Consider the following 25065-nt stretch of genomic DNA (forward strand, 5'->3'; position numbering starts at 1 on the left):
AACACATATGAGCTTAACGCGTGGGTATCTGTCCCACATGAAAGACGATAGAGAGAGGAAAATAATACGTTTAAATGATAAGCGCTTAAGTCCGAGATACTTACCCATGGCATCCATGGGAAGTCAATTGGTGATCATTTGTCGAGCGTAACTTAAACCGAACAGTTGATCAAAGACGTTTAATCGAGGATCATAATAGGATTTTAAAATTTAAAATGCTTCTTCTCTTCTTGGTTTTACTGAGCGGCCTTCAGGTGCAGGGCTGTGTCAAACAAGCTCAGTGAGTATAAACGTTCGAATTTTGAATTGTTTTTATTTAAATTTTCCGGTTCTGGAACTTAAGGGTGGTTAAAATGCGCGGTACTTTGGTAACAATGCGTAAGCACCAGAACTCAGCAAATTGCACCACAAATTGTGGACCCCTGGTGGGAAGAACCAGAACTGAGGTAAGCTATACCTCAACAATCGACCATCTTTAGCCGTGGTAATTTTCCGATTTTTCCTTAGACTTACTTGGGCTTTACGGATGTTTGCTGTGACGGCTATATACGCGATGAAAATAAGTAAGAATATATCAACTTAAGAAATACCTGCTAGTTCCTGCATTTCTTGTTTTCGCAGCGAGTGTGTGCCGCTGTGCAATGATTGTGGAGCCTCGGGAAAATGCCTTTTGCCCAATGTGTGTTTGTGTGGAAAGGGTTATGTAAGTCGTAAGGATCACGGTCACTGTGAGCCGGAGTGCAGTGAGTCCTGCGTGAACGGAAAATGTGTGGCACCGGATGAGTGTGAATGCCTTGCTGGCCATCGTTTCGTGAATGGCTCTCAAACGGCATGTGAGCCAATTTGTGTGGAGGACTGTGCCAATGGTCGTTGTCTGGAGACGGGAAAATGCCTGTGCAACAATGGCTATCAGCGGGATGAAAAGCTTAAGAAATGTGTGCCCATCTGCCAGGATGCCTGCTATCATGGCGACTGTGTGGCGCCCAACGAGTGTCGCTGTCATCCCGGTCATGAGCAGCGCTTGGGAGTGCCGTGGATTTGCGATCCGATCTGCTCGAGCGGCTGCGCCAATGGCTATTGCCAGGGTGCCGAGGTGTGCGCCTGCAAGATGGGCTATGCCCACAAGGATAACACCCTTGCCTCAGGCTGTGAGCCTGTGTGCAATCCACCCTGCACGAATGGCACTTGCATCTCACCCGGCCACTGCGCCTGCTCCGAAGGTCACGTATTTGCCGAGGGATCGCGTCACGAGTGTGTTCCCAGCTGCCGTTCCGGTTGCGAGAATGGATATTGTAGTTCTCCTGGCCGCTGTGAGTGCCACGAGGGATTCGAGAAGACATCGCCGCACCGCTGTTCACCCACATGCCGACCGGGCTGTGGCCAGAACTCCCGCTGCGCCGCTCCAGACACCTGTGCCTGCGATGTCGGCTACGTCTTTGTCAACGGCAGCACCACCGAATGCGAGCCCTTCTGTCCCAGGAACTGCCGGAATGGAATCTGCAGTAGTCCAGGTGTCTGCACATGCTTGGAAGGTTTTCAGGTGGGTAATAAAACTATATTCCTAGTTTATAATCCCACGACTTAAACAGACGACAAGATTTCAGAAGTCCCTTTACGGTACTTCATCCCCATTTCTTAATGAAATCTTGATATATTAATTAAGTGTGTATTTTTTATTAACAGGCCCTTCTCTCGTTCTACTGCATACCAGTTTGCTCGAAAACCTGCATTCATGGCAGTTGTGTGGCGCCCAACGAGTGTCGCTGCTTCACCGGCTACCGACCAAATCCCAGTCTGGGAGCGAATGTCTGCGAGCCCATCTGCAGCCAGGGATGTGTTCATGGATTTTGCATCGCCCCAGAGATCTGTCAATGTGATCTGGGCTTTATCAAACGATGGGCCACTGGGACCTGTGAGCCGCACTGCCCACAGAAGTGCGTGAACAGCCATTGCTTGGGATCGGGAGTGTGTCGCTGCTACGAGGGATACAAGCTGAGGCCGGGATCAACGTCCATCTGTGATCCGGAGTGCCAGCCAGGATGCAGGAATGGAACGTGCGTAGAGCCCAACAGCTGTGCCTGCTTCGCTGGCTACGAAGACACCAAGGTGCCGTACGAGTGTGTACCCTCCTGCCGTCCGAGATGCGAGAATGGGCGATGCTCCTCTCCGGGACACTGTGAATGCGATCCCGGCCATGTGGTTACCAACTCCAGTGAACCGAACTCATGTCGTCCCCAGTGCCAGGAGCAGTGCATTAATGCCGAGTGCGTTGCGCCGGAGAAGTGCGCCTGCCTACCTCGTTACCGATTTTTGCCCGACAGCAGCACCGAATGCGAACCGATTTGCTCGAAAGGATGCCTTTCTGGGCAGGAATGCGTGGCACCAGACACCTGTGCGGGCTTTGAATCCCTAATAAGTCCGACCACTGGCAAACACCTGGCATTCCATTGGTCCATGTTTGTCCTGGCAATTTTACTCTGCCTGGCTCTGGTAATGATTCCCCTGTTGGTGCTCCGGGAAATGCAGCGACGTCGTCGTAATGGCGACAAGCAAAGTTCCCGGCTAATCGAGAATCCTTCCTATGGAGTTGTGCAGGCAAACAGCGAAGATACGAACAGCGAGTTGGGCATTGGATTGGGGGATTAACCAAATTTATTTTAGAGACACCCGATAACCAGATAGATCTATTTTTTTTAAAACCCCTAGGTCAAATAGGAACTTTCGAATGGTTAAGGCAGGAAAATGTTTGTCTGTGGAAATATTTTAATTTCAATTTTTATGGCTTGGTTTCCTTTACAATCTTCTCGTTCGATTAAGTTTTACACTGAAGGATGCTTGGCATCGAAAATAATACACACGTATATAAATATATATATATATATATATATAGTTAAGCTAAACATTTATGGTTTAAAGTTAAAAACATAATCTACCGTAATAAATTAGGTAATACTTAATATTCATTGTCGGCTTCAGTTTCTCAAAATGTTGTTCATATACCAGATCTAGTTCACTTAAAGTATTTATCTAAACAATGATCAATACAATGTTATGTTGATGCACAACATCTGAGAAATGTAACAATCATTTGAGAAACTGGAGTTGTGACTGATCCTTTCAACGTTGTTATCCCTTTGGTTTGTTTTGTTGATTTAATGGGATCCGGATCTTCGGTTGTTCTTACTTAACAAATTGGCTACTTAATGCTACAAATACATTATATTTTGTATATGCCTAATGTGAATTTTATTAATTTGTGTCTTACTTAGCCTAAGTGCCAACCCAATCGAACAGCCCTCATCAACTCCCCAGCCCACCCCACAATACAATCTATGAACACAGTCAGCTTTTGTCCTGTTCCCCATTACTTTTATAGAAAGGTCTCCTGGTTGGCCCCACCCAATCTTCGCCAGCGCCAGTCCCACCATCATAGTGGTGCATCGTTGGGATCGGGAGGAGGCTTTGCCGGCTGCAGGACCACCGGGGGTGGGGAGGTGGTGGCAGCGGTGGTTGGAGCTATAAGGAAGCCACTGGACGCCCCAGGAAGTGGCATGCCTAGAAAACTGGCTACTCCCGTGTTGGCCGAGTCGCCATCTTCCATGACGACAGAACTGTCGGCAGCCGAGGGTATGGTGGGTAGGAAGCGTACTCCCAGGCGAGGTGGTGATGAGTCCTCTTCCTCCTGGACTGCTTCCTGGCGGACCAATCGTGGTTTAACTGCATCCAACTGGGCCTTCCCGTTGTGGGCTGTACATAGCAAAGGTGTTTCTACTTATATGTTAATATTTTGGGTCTGCCACTTACCTATGATCGAGGGCAGGGGTGTGCTGCTGCCGGCACTTGACCGGGATAACCGGAACGTGGAGGTGCTGGCGGTGGTGGCCGAGGCGGAGGAGTCATTGCGCGAGCTGGACAAGTTCGAGTCCTGCGACGTTTTCCGCGTGATCAGCCAGGCGGAGTGTCGTCTGCGCCCATGACCGTGCGGATGAGCATGTGGCTCCAGCATCTTCAGCGGCATGCTGCAGTTACCCGGTGGCACGGGTGCTGAGGATGGTGGACCATGTCGCCAGCTGGATGATCTTGAGCTGCAGAAATTCTCGCTGGAAATGGAACTGGCTCGATTCTGGCGTTGCTGACGCAGTTCAGCAAACTGATACTGATACGGATTGGCGGCTGCGGCAGTATAGGCTCTCTGGCGTCGCTGTTGCGGTTGCCGTCGCTGTTTGCGACGCCTTCGGTTCTCCCCGCAGCAGAATGTTCTCAATCTCTGCCACATGCTCGGTGTCTGCTCCATTTTATGCCAGTTGGGCATTTCGCTGGGCAGCATCCGTAGACATCGACAGCCTGGCGGATGTGCCACCGCTGCAGCTGGTAAGAGTGGTGGCGGGAGATCACCCCTCTTGGTTCTTGCCACTGCACCACGTCCACCCGGACCACCGCCTCCCACGACGCGGGATTCTTCGAAATGTTTGCACAACGTCACACAGTCCTTCTTGAACTGCTTGGTCATTATGGCGTAGAGAAAGGGATTGCAGCAACTATTCAAGGGCAGCACAAATACCGTAAAGATCTTGGCCTGCTCCAGCGAAATCAGTTGCAGGCCAAAGATGGCAGTGATCGAGAAGAAGGCGATAGGTGACCAGCAGAGGAAGTCAGTAAAGACCAACAGAGCCATTCGCTTGGCAATTCGCGAATCATTCGTGTTCCATGCCTGGCTGCCCCTTATGGCCCAGTACATCTTCAGGTAGCAACCCATCAGAGTGAGAAATGCGCATCCGTTGATGAACATCAGTGAGATTACATAGGTCAAACTGGCCGGTCCAGTGGTGGTCTCGAATGGCAAACACACGGCAAACTTCCTGTAGTCCGAAACACCAACCAAAGGCATCAAAGCCATGATCAGGGCAAAAACCCATCCTACACTCATTATATATCCCGCCTGCTTCAAGGAGAGCCTCTTGTTCAGGTGAATGGCATGAGTGATGGCGTAATTGCGCTCCAAAGTGATCACAGCCAACGTGTAAACGGATAATTCTGAGCTGAGTACGGCCAGAAAACCGGACAACTGGCAGAGCACGGACATCTGCCAAGGAATGGCAAACATGCGAAATTCGCCCAACGTCGCCGCATCCACAATGGCCAGAATACCCAGGTAGATGCCCATGAAGAAGTCGGCCGCGGCCAGATTACAGACTAGAAATCGGGGCACATCCATCTTTGATCGCGAGCAGAGCAGCACAAACACCACCGTTCCGTTGCCCAGGAGAGACAACAGAAAAACCACCCACACTCCGCAGCGCAGAGTCCACCAATCGAAGAGATCGGCGCAGGGTAGAAAAGGTCCTGGCATTGGCAGGCACTGCACCGAACCCGGTTGAAAGTCCTCTGTGGACATACCAGAGAATAGTCCAGTACCAAAGCCGTATCCCGTGGCAGGACCACTCACATCGTGCTCCTCGAAGTACTCCTCCATGTAGCTGGTGGCGATTTGGCCTCCCGTTTGTGTTTGCAGCTGCTCTTCGTTGAAGTTAATAGCCGTCTCCCAAGGATCATGCATGGAAGCACCCAACTGCTTGCTGAGATTATCTGGGGAGTTAGAAAAATTAATGTAATATCAGCCTAGACATTGAAGGTTCACTTACGCATTTGCGGCCAAATATTCATCATGCTATTGTTCCACAAAGTCATATCGAACTCGGCATCGGAGGGAAAGAGTACAGCCTCCTGGACCTGGGAGGTTTTCTTCTGGGACGACATGGCAACCAGTGGTAGAAACGCGCAGCAGTGGTAGGCATAAGAGAGTATAAGAGTTTGGATTCTGGGAAAGGTGTCCGGTGGCGGGAACTCCCTAAGTTTTGGATTGTTGAAGGTCTTTAGGTGTAGCAAAGCGCGCAGTCCCGATTCGGGCAACTCTGGAAAAATATTGTTGCCCAAATTGAGATCCTCGAGGGCTGTGAAACCGGAAAAGGCTTCCTTGTGTATGTACGAGATCTCGTTGCCCTCCAGGTCACTGTGAATAATACGAATAATACTATACACTCTGCAAATATATTTGGTTTGAGTTAACGCACAGAAGTTGGAGCTTCGGAATGCCCTGAAAGGCATCTTGTGGCAGTGCCTTGATTCGATTGTAGGAGAGCAACAGATCGTTCAATTGCTTCAATCCATTGAAGGGCTTTCCCTGAATCTTTTCAATTTGATTGCTCGATAGATCTCTGGGTGGAAAATATATGTATTATATACTTGAATCTGTTTCTTAATGCCGAACTTACAACAGCCTTAAGTCTCTGCAGCTACTTAAATTTGGGATGCGTTTTAGGGAATTGGTTTTTAGTTCTCTGCAGTTAGAATTATTACAATGTGATTAAAAACTAATCATGATGTCATAAGTTTTAAAACTCACAAACTCTTCAGTCTTGGCGTTTGGCGGCATAGATTCGCTGGCACCTCCTGAATGCCGGCACGATCCAGTTTCAGTATTTCCAGCGCATGGCAGGCCTCAAGTTCGGGAAACGAGCGCAAAGTTCGCACATCCGATAAAATCCTGAAAAATCGAGCGCTTTAACTTAGCTGACACTCCCGGATATTGAGATACTCACAGCTTCCGCAACTTGGACATGCCCCGAAACGCCCCTGGCGAAATTGTGGACAGTGGATTGGCCCTCATGTCCAGCATTTGCATGCTCCTGGGCAGTTCCGTGTCGTTTATCCAGCGCAGTCGATTGCTGGTGATGGAACTGAAGGGTCGAGGTTGAGAGTTCGAGAGATCGAGAGGAGGGGTGGCAGAAGTTTAATAAAAACGTTTATCCAATGCCAAGAAAAGTATCTTTCGGAATACACACTGCTGGCAAGTGGCACTCGGATGCAGCTGCATTTAAAAGTCAAGTTTTGCAAACAAGCCAACAAAGCCAAAAATAAACTGTGACAAGAGCATACTTTTGGGCGCTCGTATTGTTAACGTCTTTTTGTGTTTCTTGGCCAACATTTAGGGGGAAATGAAACTTCAGAGTGTTGAAAGTGGAGTTCACCTATAAAGGCGTTTATTCAATTCCCCGACACGAACACTTTAATTTTCAAAGCACACAAATTAAGTTGCATTTAGATTGCATCTCGTCAGAATATCTGGCAGCAGGAAAAGGATCTATTTGTTTATCTAGTCTACTTTGTTGCAGCGACTTGGCATTCTCATTCTTTTTCGCTTGGAGTCAACAGAACGCAGAAGCTTTTAATCCTTTTAAATTTAATTTTTTGTTTGTGCCACATTCCTTGCAACCGCACACACATGACGGCAAAGTGGAGAGGGACTTGGATTTTCTGCTTATACACTCGTACAAATTTATTTAGCCGCTTAATTCCCCAATCATGGATGCACTGGCTCTGGAGATGCAGCACAGCGTGGCTTTTATCGCAACATTTAACATGCTCATAATTATCCTGTTTACCAGAAATTGAATTTCCTTGGGGAGTTCTTGGTCCATGCCATCGCAAACGATGTCAGTCTGGATGTGGCTGCTTTGCTCCTTTCGGAGTTTGAAGTCAAGGAATCGGTCGTGTGACAAAAACAAACTTCAACTTGCAGTTCACGATTCGTGGTTGGCAGGATATGGAATAGAATCGAGCCGGCTGCGACTGGATATGGCCATAAATTGGACAAGTAATGATGCGTTATGATTTTCGGTTTCCGCCTGTTCGCCGCCCCACAAAGTGGGAAATGTCGTGGCAAGTCAATAACACCAGAGTGTGGCAGTTGCAAGTGCTCCCAGCCCTCTACTTTTAGCTTATACGGACCAAACACCTGTGCTTTCTTGTTAATCTGATATACTTACAGCTCCTGCAGTTGCGACAATTTGCTGAGTCCCTCGGGCAGGCTGCTTATTAAATTATCGTCCAGCTCTCTGCAAAGGGAGAATATAGTGTATAATATGGTAGCTGCTTTGAAATACTATTCTTGATTTCGATTATAGAAATTGAGTTGCAAATTTTGCTCTCGCATTTATTTTCCAAAGAAATCACAACCATTTGCATGACTTTGTTTGGGGGTCAGTTTTGCTACGTGACATCACGTAGCTCCAAGCGGTGGGTTTTCCATTTCCGATGGGGTGACTCCTGGTAGCAAATGCAAATTTATGCGTGAGCATAAAGTTTGCGAGTATTTTTCAACAAAATGCATTGATTTCAATTATTTATCATATTACTTAAGAACTTCAAAAACGTTGAATAGCATTGCTTAATAGACAAATTGGTCTGATTATGCTTACGTAAACCAGTTATCCTTACAGTCATAAGAAATTATTAATGGTTATAAATTATTGAATGGAATTGGCTTAACAAAATCACTTAATAAGCTTTAAGTCTTTAAAAACAAATTGAAATAATGCAGTAAATGTGTCGTCGATTGAGGCCACAAAACAGCGAACAAATACTTAAATACAAGTAAAATGTTCATTAATTTCCAACTTTTTATCTCTTCAATGTAATGGTGTTATTTCATTGTTATAGTTTTTTAATTGCCATGCAAAAGTAAAAACAAAAGCTTAAATGAGTTATTTTTATCAGTTTTAAATAAACTTTACAACGCGACTTTTGACATATTTTTGACCTATTATACTTTAACCATATGCCAAATGTTGCTGAGAACAACAGATGCTTTCGCCACCAACTTTCAATCTCATTTTCCTACACATTTTCACCCACAGATGACCTACTCTAACTTCACTTTCGGTGGGCGTGACTATGTTTCCATAAATCTAGAAACAAACGGCACTATGCACACGGAATATTTTCCTCATTCTCGGCGAATGGTTAGATTTACGCATTGCACGTGGAGAAGTTTTTCACTTTCACTTGATGCATTCCTCGCAAGGTTGGCCACGCCCCCACCTTAGTCCTCAGCGACAAAGAGAATGCGACTCTGCCAGTCACAACATAAATTTGCATATTTGTCTGTGGCTGCTGAAATACATGTGGGTGGCTAAGGAGCCGAAGGAAGCGGTTTTTTTTATGCGCCCACGGAAAAGCGTGCAGCGGAAAAGCCAAAAATTTGCGGTAAACAGCAGCGCAGAACGTCAACGCTGGCGACGACAATTTAAGCTGTCGGAACCGAAGCGAACTGAACTGAGCGCTTAGGGGGGAAAAATAAAGAAAAGCCAAAAGTTTTCCACGCTCTTGCTGTAAAATTGAAATTTATTCGAGCCATGGCCGCAAAACGGATAAACACCATTTCCACTTGCCACTTCTGCTCGCTTGAGGTATCATCGCGTTTTCTGTACATTCTACTGGCAGTTTTAATGGGCTAAATAAGTTTGGCTGATTCAAATATGATAATTATAAGTATACCCTAACTTATGCATTAGACTATGGTCTTTATAATTGTTATATCTTATAAAAAAAACCCATGCCTTGGCATTTAGCATGCTTAAAAATGCTGCTCAGATGCCAAAGTAAAAGTTACAGGGTATTCATTCGCTCATCTTTAGGCGAGAAGAAACCCATTTTTCTATTTGATATCAATTGCAGTTTTGTGGGTCGTCTTGGTGTCAGTGTGTTTATGTCATGTGCCAAATTGCTCATGTGTGTGTTTGCGTTTCCTGCATAAAGTTCTTAAAGTCTTCAAAGTTATTTCGGACGGTTCTTGCTACTTACAAAACTTTTAAGGCTGTTAAATTTTTAAGAGCTCCCGCAGAGATTTTCATGATTTGATTTCGCTTCAGCAAACTGCAAAATGAGAAGAAATAAATGCTAAAACTTATGCACATGAATGTGGCTACCAGGAGACTCCAATTACTTACAGCACGATCAAGTTTGGCATTCGCGGAAAGTCCTCGTCGTTTATTATTGTCAACAAATTGCTGCCCAAATTGCTGTCGATGGTTCAAGTGGAAGCAGAAGACAGAAATTATGAGCAATCGCATGGTTTTATGATCCCCTAACTTTCGTTTTTTTTGTGACTCGAGTAAGTTTATAGATTAAAAATGGTAATATACTTGGGTTGAGAATGATTACGGGGTCAATGTTCGATGAAAACATGCACATAAAATTATTATTATTGGCTGCGGTAAATTTGATAGGGGATTTAGGTGAAGTATTAAGTCAATTGTATTTTTTATTAAATAATATGCTTTATCTCTGAGTAATTGTTTGGTTGTAAGCCATAAATTAGTAATAATGTAAATATGGAGTTTAGACAAACCCGATTTCGTTGCCCTGCACATGAATTGTGTGACAAAATAATTAGCCTAATTGGATTGCTTACATTAACACAAAACCTTTTACCAGACTACATGCCAAAACATAGAACCACATAGTAATATACATAATGCGCTCGTAGCAACAGGGATTAAGGAATCAAAAGTTAACACATTTGGCCAATTCACTTGGTTACTAATTTTCGTAGCATGCAGGACATTAATTAGTTTAAAAACTCTCAAATCGAGGCAAGTCAAGGGGCTCACAGTGCTTCTAGGGTTCTGAGTCCGGCCAAGGCATTCGTGGGAATGCGATAGAAGAGATTGCCCTCCAATCGCAAGGTGCGCAGTTTCTGCAGGTGGCCCAGACAATCGCCATCCAGACTGACCAGGGCGTTGCCATTCAGCTGTCTGTGTGGGTTGTTTGTTATTTTTTTTTTTTTTTGTAACCATTGCAAAAATATCCAAATAAAACGGGGGAAAACAGCAGAGAAAAGCGGAAAATATGAGAAAATAGCGTGTAATTGCTGGGCAAGTGCATGTGCGTGTGTCAGTGTGTTTGCCCCGAAAAACAAACAAATTCATCCGGCTGGGAAGTCCTCGCTGTGCTCCTACATCTCCTCTCGGCGATATTCTCAACTTAATTGCAGTGCTTAAAAGCAAACATCACACACACACACACACATAGATCGCGGTCCGTTTTTATTATTTTAAACATTTTTCTTTGCATACTTACAGGCTGGTCAGCTGAGCAAGTCCTTGGAACGACTGCGGTGGCAAGGACTTGAGGCCACAGTTCTGCAGGCTCAATCGTTTCAATTTGGCCAGGCCATAGAATGCATTGGGATCCATATTAATGATGCTATTGTCGGACAAAGTTCTGCAAATAAACCATCCCTTGGTCAACAGATAATACGTATATAAACGCATAAAGTCAAACTAAAGTCGAGTGTCGTCGACTAAAGTGCAGGAAATTGCAAGGATAGCAAAGTCGGTAGTAATTAATCGTGCCAACTCGCTGAAATATACAGCGTAATCAAGTAATTTATATTACCAAGGGTCAGGACCCAAAACCAGGAGTGGGGCATCTGCGGTTTGGTCAGGATTGGGTCGTACGCTGACCGCTGTGATATTTTTCTCGTTTTTTTTTTGTTTGGAATCGCTGTGAAATTGAATAATGAGTTGCCATGCCCCGAGACGGCAACTTTGACTGTTCAAAATGACGAAAGTTTTTATATTGTTGTCATATTTCTACACTTTCGCTGCAGTCTAGCACAGATTAAAATGGGGAAGTTTTGTGGTTTCTAAAAATTCACCAAGGGTGCTTGTTGTTTTTACAACAGCTTAATTTGGGATGGGCAGGATAATCTGGGCCATGAATGAAATTGGTGAATTTATCATTAATTAAAGGGACCATAAAACTGGGGAGCTACATTTTTACATCAATCAGGACTTATACTCACAGCTCCTCCAGATTGGGTGCCATAAAAAATGAGTTCGCCTCCAATTTGGTTAAGTTGTTGTTACCCAAATCTCTGTTGGTGAAAATGAATGACAGTAGGAAAACAATAAACAAATTAATAACTGTATCGCTGCCAACATTTCATCTATCAATAAGGCAAAGAGAAAACATTTGCCATTGTCATGCAATGAAAACGAGGCTTAAATGATTGCCGCGAAGGGGGAGAAACCTCTGTGGGCCATCAATCAAAATGGAAATGGCATAAAAACATATTGCACTAACCCAAGATCTCTGCACAGCGGAAAATGGCGTAAAAATGATGATAAACCGCCTTCAGGTATTTTGTTTTTTTCTTTTTTGGGAAATGCTCTCCCCTTGCCAAGCGAAACTTTTGCCAAAAATGCAAAGATTCCCCCATTCAAAGTGAGTGTAGGATCTGCGATTCGAGTGATTTTAATGACTTATGACTAGTGTCCCTGAGCGATGCGTTAATTAATAAATTATTTATTTATTTATGGACCGTTCGACTTGGCCATTAATCAGTTGAAACTTTGGCTAAGCCAAAAGCGGTTCCCAACTCCTTTGAGAGAGCCCGTCGGCGGCAAGAAAACGTGACTCACATACGTGAGCAATGGCTGCGATGACGACGCGACGGTGACGATGATTGCGAAATGCTGCACAACGTGGCGTATGTGTAATTAGATTAAACCGCATGCCAAAATCGTCCGAAACCGAATCGGACCGAAGACTGCGAAATTGACTTGTAATTATGCGATTTGCGGAATTTTAGCAGCGAGAAATGGTCCAATACCTCGTGCTTAATCGCTTAATAAGGCAAAGTTTTCGATTTATTAATCGCGTAATTAAGCAAAGAAATCAAACATAAGAGGACTAGCAAAACAAAGTGTGCTCGACATATTATTGCTAATTTTAATCAAGTTTAAATGTAAAATTTTCTATTGTTACTTTACAAGCGTAGAACAGCTGCTTAATATCTTCAGTTTGAAACATTATCTTTGAACTCCGAAATTTGTATTTAGATAGGAAAGTAAAATTTGCATTTATGAATATATAACATTGTCGAAATGCAAATTCTTTAAGCGCGTACATTTGAAAATCCCCCTTTTTTTTCTCAACATGAATAATTTCACTGCCTTCTGCAACATTAATATCATTATTATTATTATCTTTAAAATAATATTTAACTATTATGTTGCAATGGATGAATGTTATGTGTAATTTGCATACTCTCTTAGAAACAATTAAAATCTGTTGAAAGTAGTAAAGTATACTCACAGGACGACCACCTCGTTGGGAAGATTGACGGGCACGGCCAGGATACCTATGCCCCGACAACTGAGCCGCAGGACCTCCAGGCTGCCGGTGCAGTGACAGTGCTTCTGCAACCACCGCTCACAAATGGAGTGCAGCGTTCGCTTGCCTGCGATGACATCAGTGGCGGTTGAGGCGGTGGAGAGCTGACTGCCATGGTATTCCTGCAAGGACTTCTCGTACAGGATCTGGGCCTCCTTCTCGGGATCGGCCGATGGCAGCATCACGTTCTCCCTGATGCCCGTAGGAGTGACACTGGCTGATTTCGAGGTTCTATTCACGGTAATTTGGCTAAGTTGTTGGACGGTTTGTGGATTTTGCTGCTGCTGCTGCTGCAGATGTTGCAGGTGGACATATGGCTCTTGCTCCTGGCTATTTTGCATATCCGGAGCGGGATTTTCTTTGGTTTCATCATGGCCCATTGCCGATGGCGGCAACAGGAGCAGTTGCAGAAGCAATTGCAACAGCAGAGGGCAGAGCGCCAGGCGCCAGCTCCACCGGCAACGTGCTGCCATCGTCGATGTCGCTGTCGTCGCTTTTGTTGATTGATGCTGTCAAGCATTTGTCATTTGATGACAGTTTTGTGTGCGATTCGTTTCTCGCTCATGATTCTCGGCTGCCGTTGCGGTTCCTTAAACTCAGCTCACTCACTTCTCTGCCGCAGTTCGAATTTATTTCATTCACTTTGCATTCACTTTCCGCCTCAGTTGCACTTTATTGTTTTTTGGTTTTTTTTTTGCACTCTTACATATATATTGCACGACGGCAAATGGCATTCACTGTGATTGCTAGCGTTTTATACGCTCAATGTGGCTCAAATGCAGCGAATTCTCGGTTTATCGGGGTGATTGATGCTGTCTAAGGGGATGCGATAATGAGGTGTCAGTCAGGGTTCGTAATTTATTATAATTTTTGTTATATGGGCTCTTGATGATTTGCGGCTAATGCATGCCATTATCCCCAGTAGCACATTATGCTATTACAAATTTAATGATTATTATCTATTTATGGCAATATAAATTTAAATTGTATGCAAAATTTTAAAAAGTAGCTATATTTTGAAGCCAAAAGGTGGATTCTCTTGTCCAGTGCCACAAACTTTGTGTCACATTACCCTCATCATGCCGGTACAAAAGAAAGTTTTTCACCCGCACTTAACCCGAATTCATAACGTACAAAATTAGCCAACGGCCCATCAAACACTTCATCCAAAACAATGGACCAAAATCACTAGAAGGCCCAAACCGTTGGACACAGGACCGAGTCTTGTTCCTGTCAGAAACAAAAGGCTAAGGGAAGAGCACACACACACACACACACTGGTACACACACAAACCTGATGAATGACAAATTTGACACAGAATGTTTCCGGCCGAATCGTGGGCCACGACCCATTTTTCACCACTATGACCAAGTCATAATTAATGAGTCTGTTGACAGTTTTAGATTTGCGATGGGCTGCAAAGTGTCGACGAATCGTTTTTTTTTTCGCATACACTCGTATGTGCGCCCAACAACTAAATGAATCTTAACTTCACATTCAGCGCGCCCCAAATGCCAGTATGATGAGTTCAGTGCAGGATGAGGAAGGACAAAAATATGTCCAAAAATAAAAGAGATTCCCAGCACGAGCCACCTTCGCCTCCGCCACAAAATTCGCTCACACTTTTGCCGGATGATTTATGGCATGTTTATGTTCCACTGACCTCGCAACTAGCAAACGAAAACAGCAACACAACTGAGCGGATAGTTGGGCACCTCGGAAAAGTGGCCCGTGGATAAGGAAAAAAAAAATAAGAAAATACAGAGCCAGTACTTCGCAATGACGACCTTAAGATACCTTCCCCAAAATATACTTATTTGGCCCAGGAAAGTATATATATGGAACCTTTAATTCGAATAATTCGAATATATTCCATTATGTCAACGAAAAACCCAAAAGCCTATGTGACAAATCCAAAATTAAACAAATTATAATTTAACGTATTTTTATATTTATAGTAAAAGAGTCTTAACTCCATATACCCATTTATAATCTTCTTGTTAAGGTATCAAATAGCACTAACCATGCCGCCAGCGATGACGACGAATGATTTCAATTGGCTCTAATCGAATCTGTGGAGTATTTTATGGCCCATTTTCATTCATGAATAATAATCGTTTCGCTTCCCTCGCCTATACTAATTGTAAACAAACAATGAATGTTATTTATTTACTATGAATATCGATTATAGGCACTGGGTTATTTAGTATCTTTAATGCGAATTTGAAAGAGTTTGTGCAGGTAGGCGACAAGGCGATGAAAATGACTATGTAAACTACGGGAAGTGAAATAAAGTGGCTTATAAAGGAAAAATTGCATCTCTTAACTAATAATAGTCTGGAGAAAGTATAAATGATTATACTTTCACCTAGCAACACATTCTCGCGCTAAAAATTTCAACCCTAGCAAATCGAAAACTTTAAGCCATCTGCAAACGAATGGAAAATATTCAAATATTTACATCCAAAGTTGGGTGTGAAGAAAATGAAAAGGGTAAAGCAAAGCAAAACAAAACAACAAAATTAAATAAATGGAAAGAAAATCAAAAGCAAAAGGCAGCCAAATGCAAACACACGTTTTCCGGATTGGGATTGTTTGGCTGAAAATTGGCGGACTGATTAAATCTTATTTCGAAACACCGAAGTAGGTTGGCAAACTTGTTTGTTTGCTTGTGAATAACCTGCAAAAGGATCTGGGTTTCTCATGACTTCATTTGCATAAATGGAAATATGGCTACTGCGCTTGATAAGATTTTCTGCAGATTTAATATACGTTTTCTAGGAAAGCATTGATTGCTTTATTCCTATTTCTCATCTCGTTTAAGTCAAATCCCCGATTGCTATGCCTTTGGACGGGTCTTAATTAACTAATTATATCGCTATTAGCCGCCTGGCTGATTAGTTGACATTGACTGGATATTGTGACAGATCAATCTCAGTGTTTATCACATAATCGTTAAAGCGGTTTATCGTATTTCTCGCCGAGCCATGCAAATGGTTCGCTTTTGAACGATTGCCAAGTCAATCGATTCGGTATTTTGCGGATTTAATTGTCACACGATTTTGTTGTGACTGTGACTTTAATTGATATATGGTCAGTTGGCACATAGTCACCGCGAGTGCATTTTTTCGGTTTTCCACGCACTTCAATGCCAATCCCCGTGGACAACCCACATAACTTCGCAGAAGGCTTCAAAAATCCATGAAAATCTCATAAATTTTTGCATTCACAGCGATTAATTACAAGAACCGAGACACTGACACGCCCCAAAAAAAAGCGATCCGTGGATGCGAGTGTGCATGTCGGTGGGAAATATGAATAATATGAAACCCAATATGGCAAAAGTTTAATTTTCTTTCTGTGAATTGATTTTGACATGGAGTAAATTTCATATTTCCCCAAAAACAGAGCGCCGGCATTCTCTCAGCCGGAGATGCAAAACCTGTGCGGCATCGGCATGATTGAATCAATTTCAGCTCACTTGATATGTAAAAGAAAAATCAATAGTCACTCGAACGTGAGTGCGTTTTTCGAATATATCGCGGCTTGTGTGTGTTTTTTTTTTTTTTTTTAACTACAAGTGCACCTCACCAAATACAAAACTGGATTTTCAACGCGAAATGCAACTTCAATTTTGCCGCTGTTTTGTGTTGCGCTGCTGTTGCATTTATGCTGTTTTTACACTGACCTTGATTCATTGTGGGATATTTTCGATTTTTTGTTGCTTTTGGCTTTTTCGCGCTCGACTTTATTAATGACAGCTGTTGCATAATTTATTTAATTTTTTGGCGCGCTCGATTCTGTTTTAAGAGAAAAATAATTAAATGTGATTTCTGTTTAAGGTGAAAATCAATTTTCTACTAAATCGCCAAAGGAGTAACGCAGCTGATGAGTATGAAATTTAACTAATTAAATAGTTAAAATATATGATATAAAGTTTTTATTTATATCCCACAAACTTGAGGCAAAATATCTATTCTAAATAATGGCTTGCCTATAAATCAACCAATTGATCTGTTAGGAATGTTCATAATTAATCCAAATATTATTATAAACAACTAGCCCAAAGTCTGACAATAAATGTTTAAGCATACAAAACTGTGGATCTTCCATCAGATCAATATGAGTTCCTCAATCAAAAGAAAGGCCACCAGAAAGTTCACACCTTCACGATTTTTATATGATAGCCTTATCCCATCGATCGGGTAACTTTTGATCGCTTTGATCTCGTGGCTCTTTTGCTTTTGGCCCATTGTTGAGAAGCTCACATGTATTTTGGGTTGTTATTATTGTGCGGATGGCTGTCGAATCGATTTCGCGTATCTTTAAGATAGCCCCAGGGAGTGATGGGAACAACGCGCTGGCAGCTCTCATTATTGGCGATTATTCAACTGTTTATTTTATGGCTTTCTCATTACATTCTCCTCGGCTGTGTGCGATGCAAAGTGGCAACGTCATCGCGCTCATAATCGACCTATTAGCCAGAATGAGACAAGGCTTCTTATTTACATTTCATGCTACTCAATTTTATTGGCAGTTTGGGTCAATTGTCTGTCTGTCTGACGACCGCAATGTGTCTGAAATCGTTTTTCAGATTCTTTTGTTGAAGACAACCGAAAGTAATTAATACCCGAAATCTTGACCCTTGATTGGTTTCAAGCTTTTGTTTTCCATTCTCCACATTTCCTTCATATTTTCCGGGAAATTACGTGCATGCAAGCAATTCGTTTTTGCCAAATGGAAATGCCACTTTGTTTATTATTGCAGTTCGTATCATTTTTTTGGTTCTCTTGGCTGGCAATCAATAGAGCACAATCGAGCACAAAGGCAGCTGCCAACTGGCAACTGACCTGAAAATGTGTCCAAAACTCGATTAAGTAAATCGTAGCAGTGGGGGAGCCCAAACAGATCGGGCCTTACTTATTTGTGGCAATCTTTTGGAGAACGTGACACAGCTGCAACAATTGATTACGCATACGACCCGTTGAACCCTGTTAACTCTGACCGCTGCACTAGACAACAATACCAAACAAAAAAATTCCCTTCTCTGCCACCATTTTCGGTGTTTTGTTTTGCTGCAGACATTTTTATAGCTCCCAAATTGGTAACACTCAAGTGGCTGGGCTAGGATGTCAGTAGCAGGCCACTGAGATAAAGAGAAGGTCCTTCCTTCCCAGCATCCTAACTATCTGTGTAATTGCTGACTGACATTTGTGGGCTGCTTATAACCATTTCGAGTCCCTGGGCCTCAGAAAGTAGGAAGATATATATTTTACGTATGTATATATTAAATTAGCACACAAGCTAAAGCAATTTAAACGAGCTTACTAGTTTGATTCCTCGAAAATTGTATGTAATTAAATGTAATATTATCACAATATCCTTTACTTTTCGTCGCGTGTACTTGATCTAATTGATGAAGCAACTTAATTACGCTTTCCCGAGACACACTTTAAAGCGAATAAAGGGAGTGAAATCTCATTTTGAGTCAATGAAGGGTAAATTTTCATCGTCACACCTTGAAGGGCTAAGGGTCGCCATGGAGTTTACTCGAAGCCAAGTAGAAAATTTTCCATTTGTGGCAAATGCGCAAATTGCATTAGGGCAAAAGTTTTCCTTTCAGCTTGAACGATTTTGTCAGCATCTTCTTCTTGGCTCCATTTCCCACAGCGTCCCGTTCCATTTGCCTAATTACACCAATGTGGCAACATCATTAAAAAACTTGCACCGCTTTTTTGATTAACACCATGAAGAGCATACATATAGACTTTATAGACAAGCTCGTTTCCATATATTGCGACCCATATTTCGGCAATCGTGTCAATTGCTTGAGCACTTTTCTTCCACTGTACGACAATTTCCGCCAATGACGATCAAAAGGCGAGAGAGAACTCACGCCCACACGCCTGAGTTATCATATCAAAAGTGATGTCGCCATTCAATAAATATAACATTTTAAATGAAAATGTTTATTTTTGCGCTACCAATTTGTGATTGCAGTCGCCAGACTTGATTGCCAGCGAAATACTCTCATTTGATCTGGGAGTTTGGAGTGTTTCAATAATCTAATAAATTAAATGTCTCTATTTGAAATTCTTAAAAATAAGTATATTGGTTGTTTTGGATTTGTCATGGTCTTTATGCAATTTTATTTCTGATTCAGGTTTTTCTTTTATTGATTCATTCACAAAGAACATCACTTGGTCGGCTATCTTGTCATGTTTATCACACTTTAGTCTGTCATTGCAACGCTTTTGTTTTTTCTTTGTCGCTTTTTTCATAATGAAAATTAGTTTGTTCATGCGTAATTCTTATAAACTGTCGTCATCAATAGAAAATCCCGCTCTCCACCGCAACTCAGAGCGTTAAGTTGCCCCGGCTTGCCTTGGAAATGCACTTAGGCTTCGCGTTTTTGTTATTTGTTGTGTATACATTTTTCAATTAGCTGCAATTTGCGAATCGCAGCGGCAGCTGCCAGAGAAAGAACATTTGCCAAAATTGATGACGCCCCGAAGCAACCTTTTCTCGAGGGGGTTTTTTTTTTTTTTTTGTGTGGCCAAACTTGAAGCTCGTAAATTAACAAGAAGAGGGTTATGCTCGGGATTGCTGATGGATTACAAATTAAGTTGAAACTTAACTTGATGTGGGCTGCATCATCGAAAAGAGACTTGGCAGCTCTGATTAAATATGCAATCCGAGTGGGAATCGAAATTGTTGGGATTTTTTTTGGATTCACATTGTCCAGTGTCCAGGGCCTAAATGGAAATCCAAACACGCGTCAACACTTTGTGGCCGGTGGTGGTCAGTGTGGGTGGTTATGTCTGGTGGTGGTGGTGACTAGGGTGATGATTTCGGTCTTTCTTACATATTGTGGCATTTTTTTTCTTTGTTTTCGGCTTAATGAAATGCATGAGATTTCGACTGTCTGCTGATATCTTTGGCGCTAAAGTGTTGTGAACATTTCTGGCTACCAGATTGGCATACATAATTAACAATTGCACTTGCGGCGCGCTCTCTAGGTTGATGTTGCCATATTTAATGGCTTTCGGGGACTTGAATTCTGCCCCGGGTGCATTGACACTCTTTTTGGGGTTTTTTTTTATCCATGGGTTAACGAAATCTGACTACAGATAGTCGCAATGAATGAGAAGTATTCACATGCATTATGCTCGCCTTGGGAAATTTACTCCAAAGGCATTCAACTGCGCGAGAATTTTGCTTGGGGAGTTTAATAAATCTTTCATTTCGTTTGGGCACTAATCCCAGACAAAAACGTTTTTCAACAGAACAAACGTTGTGTTTTGAGCTAAGTTTTTCATACATTTTTCAAATGTTCCCAAAAGAAGTCTTACTTAACATTTAAATTTTTTTTCGTTCTTTAAAAATACATGAAATTATTAATTTTCCTAGTCCCATATACGTTTTTGTTCCAATAGAGACTTTATTTGATGTGCTTTGTCGATATAGTAAACTAATTCTCCGTGTTTGGACACTCAATTAACTTGTGAATAAAATGGTACTATCTCGATTCATTTAAATGTAAATTTCAATTTCACATCACTTTGCGATAGCAGATTTGATATAATTATCCACTTCGGTTGGCACAGTTTTCACGTATCACCAAAGCGCGTGTCATATGTGCATTCGATTTTATATTTGCTATCACGATCGCGATATTCTATAGGCATTTAAAGCGTCACGAGCTGTTGCGTTGAACAAATCGACGTCATAGATCAGTGTGCGAACTTTTATTATTATATTTTTGTGGTCGTTTTGTGTTTTTATTGAAAATTGAAAGTGTGTTATAAACACTCACAAGCACCAACACACACACACACACATGGGCAGTGACACACACACACACGCGCAGGGGAGATGAAAATCAAAACAGCAACAAAAGTTGTTGATGCCGCCAAAAAGTAAACGACCTTTAACGCCAATAAAACACACACCAAAACAGCGGCCACAAAACCCCGCTCCACAGAAGAGAGCACAGGCGGTAGTGCCGACTCCTTGCCGCAAGTTGCTGCCACCGTTGGATTCCGTTAAAATCGCGGTCAGCGCCCAGAAATATAATATATGCGTAACGAGTTCACGCGCCTACAAATCTCGGTGGCACCTTACAAATCCGTTTGCTGCCCAATCAGCCGCCCAACTGCACATATATGTTTCTACGTTTTTTTTTTTTTATCCGTCAGAGCCAACCGCACGCGTCGAACGCACAAAGCGAACTGAAGCGAAAAGCGTTTTCGGAGGAGCCTCCAGCCGCAGCAGCAGCAGCAGCAGCAACAGCAGCAACAACCGCAGCAGCAGCAACATATATCGCAAGTTGCCAGCAACACACAGGAATGTTGCCAAAAAGGCTGCACGTGTGGCACTCCTTTGGCTTCCTTTCGGTTCGAAATGATCTTTGTTTTGAAAACGCGCATGAAATATTAACAACTTAAATGTAAGATAGTATTTAAGGGAATTTATAACTTAAGGATTTAAGAACATAGATAAGGACAAATACATAGATTGGGTTTAACAGTGGCACAGAGATTTCTGGTCATTCGTATCATTAGTCTTACATTTGTGACTATACTCATTTCATTAAGGTAATGCAGCACACTCATGGCCTTAAACTATATGACTTAAAGTTATCATCAAAATCTAAAATACCTCCTTCTATACTTTTAAAAATTATTGTCTTTCAATTGCCTAAACTTTTATTTGTTAAAACCTAGAGTCCTGTGCTATGAATGTTTTTGTGAATATCTTTACATATAGCTAAAGTAGAATGAATCCTGTTAGTATGTATTAAAATTTGTTTAGTGTGTTCTTTATGTAATAGCGGTAATCAAAACCCAGTCTTATCTTCGAGCTATGATATTCTCTACTAAAACTCAAACATAGTATCATTATCTTTAAGGTTTTTCCCAAAATGTTGCAGAGATTGCGCAGTGAGGGCAGTGCAAATGCCTAACCTGTTCCGTGTAGCTCCGTTCGCAGCTCGTAAATGCGGCCAGGTCCTTGGGAGAGCCTCACTGGTTGGGAGAACTGAACTGCTTAGTGCAAGATTTACGCCGGCATTCATTGAGTGGCCATAAACACCTGTTGCTCCTGTTGGAGTCCGCTTGTCGCTTTTCCGACATTTGCTACATCTGCTGGCTAAAAACGGAAAAACTTTTTTATGGCCCACTGCGAAAGGCAGGAAAGTTTCTATTATTTTTAGTCATTCGAAAGCGGCTTATGTGGAAATAGAATATTTTATTATTGTTGTGTAATTTATTTGTTCTGCCGCTGTTATTATTGCAAGCCGCTGGAAATATTTCCCAAATTTTTCTGCTTTTTTTTTTTGACTTCACTTTGTTGTGGTGACATGACAGAGGTCAGAAAAAGTTCAATTGTCGGCACAGCCGCCAAAAAATGTGTACATTGTCAAAAGGCCAAAAAGGAAAAACTGTCATTTGTTAATTGAAAAGCATTTAGTTCGAAATGTTTTTGCGGTCGCCGGGTGTAAATTTAAGTCTGGCATGTTTTTAGTTTGTGTAATTATTAGAAAATTGCTTGTGCGAACATTATTTTCAATTAGCCAATGATGTCACCTTTTTTATGGAAAACTATTAGTAATTATTTAAAATGTATGCTCATTTTGTGTATAGCAAGAAGATTTATTATCTCATCTCGCGCGGCATTAGCATATTAACCCAATAAATCTAATGAGAGCCCACCAGCCGAGTTTAAAAATCGAAATTAAACACTTTTCCACTGACAATGGAAACCAGCAGCAGTTTTTCCCTTTCATTTGCGAATTTCCACATTCCGCTGACGGCTCATAACTTCCAGCCATGAACGGACTGCGAAGAGGGGGTTGGCCGAGCGCATTATGCATAAATTCCCGTTAATTAAAAGCGCCACAAAGTGCACGAGATAGCCGTGGAATGGTCGAGAGAAATAGATATGGGACCAAGAGATGGAGAGTTTCTGGCCCTTAATGCAGGCCCAATATAAAGTATGCGTGTCGGTAATTTGAGGAATGCAACAGAGGACCAAAGGCCTCGTAAATTTTCAAGAGCTTGCCATGCTGAGAATCACCATCCTCCACTTTACACCCCCGTTTGAACTTGGCCAACCCAAACGGAAGCGGAAGTTGCAGCAAATGGCGTATGCGATTGAGTGTGTGTGTGCAAGTGCTAGTGCGGGATATAGCACTTTAGAAGCGGAGTGGAGAATAAAGGCGTGGGATAAGGGGGGAACTCCTTGCCGACTGTCCTCGTAACAAGAGTCCTGACCAGGCACACACAAACAGGATAACGACGATAACTACAACCGGGAGCCTTTCATGCTGAAGGGGGCCTTTGGAGAGCAAAATATTTACACATACTAAATCAGGCGAAAGTCCTTGTGAGCGTGTGAAAGTGTGCGTGTAATGACCTTGTCGGGATGTTTGCCCTGTGCACTTTTGTTGAACTGAGTTTTCACTAAGCACTGGACATCTTTTCGCCCTCAATTATGCAATTAGAAGTACAGCATATTAAATCATTTAAAAATGTTCTTTCTATTAGCTGACTATTAAAACCTCCCATGGGATTGACAAATGACCAAGGGAAAACGCAACTAATTTTGCATATTTTTCACTTGCAGCCATTCATTTGGCACAATAAACTATTCATTAGCATTGAAAAAGCTGCCAAATGCAGAAAGGCGCGTATTCAAACCATAATTCATCAGCATTTCAATGCCCAAGGAAACTGAATGTGTGTTTGCGAAATTATCATAAATTAAACAACGCAGAAAAGAGGATGAGGTATCAAATGATTGATTGACTTTAAGAATGATTATAAAAGTTACCTCTGAAATTGACTTTACTTCACTCTATTATTACGATTTCTGTCAGATTTCACTTCCGTTCAAAGAAAATATCTATGGCCATCAACACTCGTTTAATTCTGGTTCATTTGGAAAATAGGGGATCAATGTCCAAACAATAAACATGCAGCAAAAGTCAGCTTCTCTCTGTCTATTTTTCTTTTTTTGTACCCACAACGACCTACTTACTTAGCAACGCTGGCATATTGATGGCTAGGATGGAAAATATAGAAAAGACGGCAGCATTTAGATCTCATTCGTTATGTGTGTGTGACAGTTGACCGAGGTCCTTGGAATGGGGAAGGCGGTAATGTCATATAGAAAGCGAGAACACAAACTGAAACCGAAACCAAAGACAACTCAGATGAGCGTGGAGCACACAAAATTGCATGTCGAGTGCTGCATAAAACTAGAATTACAGCAAATTTGTGGATATCGCTGCGCAGCCAAAAGTTGTGAGGGATCTGGTGAAAAGGCAGCCAACCGTTCATATGCATTTGTTTTTATGGTTATTTGACAAATACTTCACGGTATAATCCGGAGCAAAATGTGAGCTTAATGTTATTTAGAAATAAAAACTTTAATTTATATTGTGCGCGGTATAATTCACTGGCTTCACATTAATAGAGATTATGAGCCGGCCAAGTAAATACATTTATTTCTTTCTCTGAATTTGGTATTTCGTACTTCTCATACTTTTGTAAATTTACCCACTGTGTGTCACAGTTTGCTGACCATTGAACTTTTCTGTTTCACGTTTCGCTCTTTTCGCCAAACGAAAGATAAACAATAGTCAGCGACAATTAAACTGTAAAACAACACCGAGAACGCATCGTGTCACAACATTTCTGACACTTTAATTGCCACCAAAATATGTGAAAGGAGCTGCGGCAAGGACGACAGGATGCTGCACTGCGTCCAGTGCGAGTCAAGTGACAGCGACCACATAATTTGCGGCTCTCGCTTGACTTTAATTGCATTCACCACTATGCGAGGAAACTTAATTCAAACAATTACAGGATCAGGCGTGGGCGCAATCCACAAAGGACTCCTTGGGTGTCGTAGTTGGGGTAATGCATTCGCAGACGCCATAAAATGCAAATTCCAGCTGATCCTGTTTGGCGATGCCAATGCATGTGCTCGCTACCCGCCATTTAGCCGCGTTAACTGGGCTTGCTGGATGGTAGATGTAG

At 42.3% G+C, this 25065-nt stretch overlaps 2 protein-coding genes across 4 annotated transcripts; one reads left to right on the forward strand and one right to left on the reverse strand.

Moving 5' to 3' along the window:
- The first annotated feature begins 131 nt into the window (after positions 1–131).
- NimC2 (Nimrod C2) lies at positions 132–3275 on the forward strand. 3 transcript variants are annotated; one of them, NM_001298993.1, is made up of 5 exons: positions 132–280; positions 344–446; positions 508–563; positions 622–1540; positions 1684–3275. In NM_001298993.1, the coding sequence occupies exons 1-5, from the start codon at positions 216–218 to the stop codon at positions 2644–2646; spliced, it is 2106 nt and encodes a 701-aa protein (NP_001285922.1). In that variant the 5' UTR covers positions 132–215; the 3' UTR covers positions 2647–3275. The 3 variants fall into 3 exon arrangements, with proteins under 3 accessions (NP_001285922.1, NP_788047.1, NP_609695.2); NM_176033.3 differs by having other exon boundaries at positions 1684–2958; NM_135851.4 differs by lacking the exons at positions 344–446; positions 508–563 and having other exon boundaries at positions 1684–2958.
- rk (rickets) lies at positions 2749–21254 on the reverse strand. The gene is made up of 15 exons (NM_057354.3): positions 20974–21254; positions 12943–13836; positions 11648–11719; positions 10921–11064; positions 10452–10595; positions 9789–9860; positions 9643–9714; positions 7827–7895; positions 6600–6737; positions 6404–6544; positions 6273–6338; positions 6072–6215; positions 5643–6010; positions 3805–5586; positions 2749–3747 (listed from the first exon to the last, which is right to left on the reverse strand). The coding sequence occupies exons 2-15, from the start codon at positions 13491–13493 to the stop codon at positions 3428–3430; spliced, it is 4083 nt and encodes a 1360-aa protein (NP_476702.1). The 5' UTR covers positions 13494–13836; positions 20974–21254; the 3' UTR covers positions 2749–3427.
- Positions 21255–25065: the final 3811 nt, after the last annotated feature.

This window comes from Drosophila melanogaster, chromosome 2L (assembly GCF_000001215.4).
Source record: "Drosophila melanogaster chromosome 2L".
NCBI lineage: Eukaryota > Metazoa > Arthropoda > Insecta > Diptera > Drosophilidae > Drosophila > Drosophila melanogaster.